Below are 2,558 nucleotides of genomic sequence, written 5' to 3'. Positions count from 1 at the left end.
AAATAAATGTAGCATTAAATGACTATTAAATATTCATGTATTTTATGTATTATTAAATAATTAAATGTAAGAAAAGATTTCCTGATTTATCAAACTGATGCTAAAGTATAACTTCATGATGCTGCACATTCCTCACTTTAGGGAAGAAAGGGCTTAATGGAAGAGTTGTCATAAAACACAACTTGTTTCTCGTAATCTTACGACTTTATTCTTGAAATAGTAGGGGAATAAGTCCCTAGCCTGGCCCTAATACTCCGTCGTAGATGACTGACAATCTTCACCAGCATGTTATACCGTAATTTTCAGACTATTAGCCGCTCCTGAATGTAAGCCGCAGGTTTTTTTATGTTTAATGTCCGTCTTTCTTTCTTGGACCACTCGCGGTAGAAGTCTGCTTCTGGAGGACCTCCGCATTCCCGCGCGCGCGGCTAGCGTACTTGTGTGTTGTAGCAAATGTGACGTCAACATGGCGGATGGTAAAATCCATAGGTTTAGGTATTACGCTAGTGGCCGTTAGCTTATACCTGCCGCCGCACGGAGCAGAGGTTACCGGGGCTCCGGTTCCATGTAGTGCGGGCTTTGTTTTCTAACAGTCTGAAGACATGAAGCAAATAGGACGTCAACATGGCGGATGGTAAAATCCACAGATTTATTTATTGCGCTAGTGGCCGTTAGCTGTAAGTCCACAGATAAGCCGCATTGTTATATAAGCCGCAAGGTCGAAAAATGGGGAAAAAGTCGCGGCTTATAGTCCGAAAATTACGGTAATCAAAAATATTGGTTTTGGTAAAAATCGGATTCAACATGTCGGGATTTTTATAAAGTCGGTTGATCGGCCAGGAAAAAGCAATCGGTGCACCGCTGGTTAGCAGAAAGGCTCAGTTCTGCAGAGAAAATCAACTGATCCAAAGAAACTTGGAGCTTCAGGGTCCTTTCTCTGGATCCAGGACCAGCAGGACCAGCAGGACCAGCAGGACCAGGACTTCATCAAAGCCGGTTCAGGAGGAAGGGAAGGTGGGCTGAGCTGCAGTGAGCTCCCTGCCTACAGGAAATGACGTCAAGTGGAGGCTGCTGAGAGGGGGGTTGCTCAGGAGGCTATCCTGCTCTGCAGATCACAGAGGGGGCAGACGGAGCGGAGAGGGGACCGGGTGTTAGACCGGATCATCCCCAGATCTACCGGAGCCGGTGAGGCTGTGCTGGGATCCCAGACTGAGCTGCTACCTGCCGCCACACGGAGCAAATGTTACCGGGGCTCCGGTTCCCTGTAGGGCGGGCTTTGTTTTCTATCAGTCTGAAGACACGAAGCCCCCCACCCCACCCCACACACACCCCCCAGCCTTGTTATTGAAGTTAAGAGCCCAGTGTCTCATAGCAGGGCTTGAATGAAGCGGACCCTCCTGTATAGAGTTCACCACCAGATGTCATGATGAAAACGGTAGATTAAGCTTAAATGTCATCAGAAACAAGGTTACGCTAAGATATGAATACTTGTAACAGCCCTACATCCCTTTGCATCGAATGTTTAATACTTCGGCATCATTTAAAACATTAAAACTATTATGTTTATTACATACATTTACGTTCTAAGCAGTGCGTTGACGGATAACCCTCAGGGTAGCTTTGTGGTGTTCACACGGACTTCTACGAGGAAAGTTGGTATTTTTCCGCTACAGAGCCCTGATTTCTCCAAAATATTGGAGCCGATTAAACCTACGAATAATTCCGTTTCAGGATATAAGGGGTATAATGCTGTGATTTTTAACTGGGATAGCTACGACAAAGAAATATTAAAAATGGGATTCAGTTTAAGGAGTCTGGCGCAGCGCAGCAGAACGGGGCACACACTTTAACTGCTGGATTTCGGGTTTGCTTCTGAAACATTTTGCTCTTCGTGTGTTTATCCCGATTTAAATAAACGGAATCGCTGTTTGTCGGAGAGGGAAGGAGGAAGGACGGAGAGCTTTTCACAAAATGGGAACACCAGGTTCGCGCCTGCTCCTCCATTTCAGCAAAGCTTTCCCCTCAGCTGTCAATAACCCCCCCGGTCCTGGCCGCACCGAAACACAAAGCATGCAAACACGCTACCTTGATACTTTGCATCAATTTCTCGAAGCAGAGAAACGTTTCTTTGTATGTCCAGAGGCAGGGACTCCACACATTCCAGGTAATCCTCCACATAGTTGACTAGTTGCTGCGACTTGTCCGCGTTCTGGTAATGGTGGCCTAACATCGTCTCTGCGATGCATGAAACGCGAACAACACCTGAGGAAACCACAAACATATGCTGTTAAAAACCAAAAGCTGGGCGACTTTGCAGCTTCCAGGGCAGTTCCAGGCAGCAATTCACTTCAAACAAAACTCACACCACTGCGCATGCGCGCACATTTTCCTTTTCTGGTATCGCACAGCTTCCTCTCACAGTGACGTCTCGTCAAGGCGGGGCTTAGGAGCTTGGAGCTCAAGAGGTCTTTGCTGCAGAAGCATCACTAAATTACACCTTAAAGGAAAATATCGAAAATGTACGGAAGAGGATTAGGGCCACTGGAAAAAAAAAAAAA

The 2,558-nt window shown here is 46.4% G+C and overlaps 1 protein-coding gene across 1 annotated transcript in view; it reads right to left on the bottom strand.

Annotated features, from left to right (window-relative positions):
• The window catches only part of LOC107104802 (inhibitor of growth protein 2-like), a 4,783-nt gene extending 2,422 nt beyond the window's left edge, over positions 1 to 2,361 (bottom strand). The window contains exon 1 of the mRNA XM_015404900.1: positions 2,086 to 2,361. Coding sequence (XP_015260386.1) covers positions 2,086 to 2,281 — 196 coding nt within the window. The 5' untranslated portion in view covers positions 2,282 to 2,361. The remainder of the gene's footprint in view (positions 1 to 2,085) is intronic.
• Positions 2,362 to 2,558: the final 197 nt, after the last annotated feature.

This window comes from Cyprinodon variegatus, unplaced genomic scaffold, assembly GCF_000732505.1.
Source record: "Cyprinodon variegatus isolate N-32 unplaced genomic scaffold, C_variegatus-1.0 Scaffold1893, whole genome shotgun sequence".
In the NCBI taxonomy this organism is placed as follows: domain Eukaryota; kingdom Metazoa; phylum Chordata; class Actinopteri; order Cyprinodontiformes; family Cyprinodontidae; genus Cyprinodon; species Cyprinodon variegatus.
The sequence above is the reverse complement of the archived record's forward strand: the minus strand, read 5'-3'. Positions and strand labels throughout refer to the sequence as shown.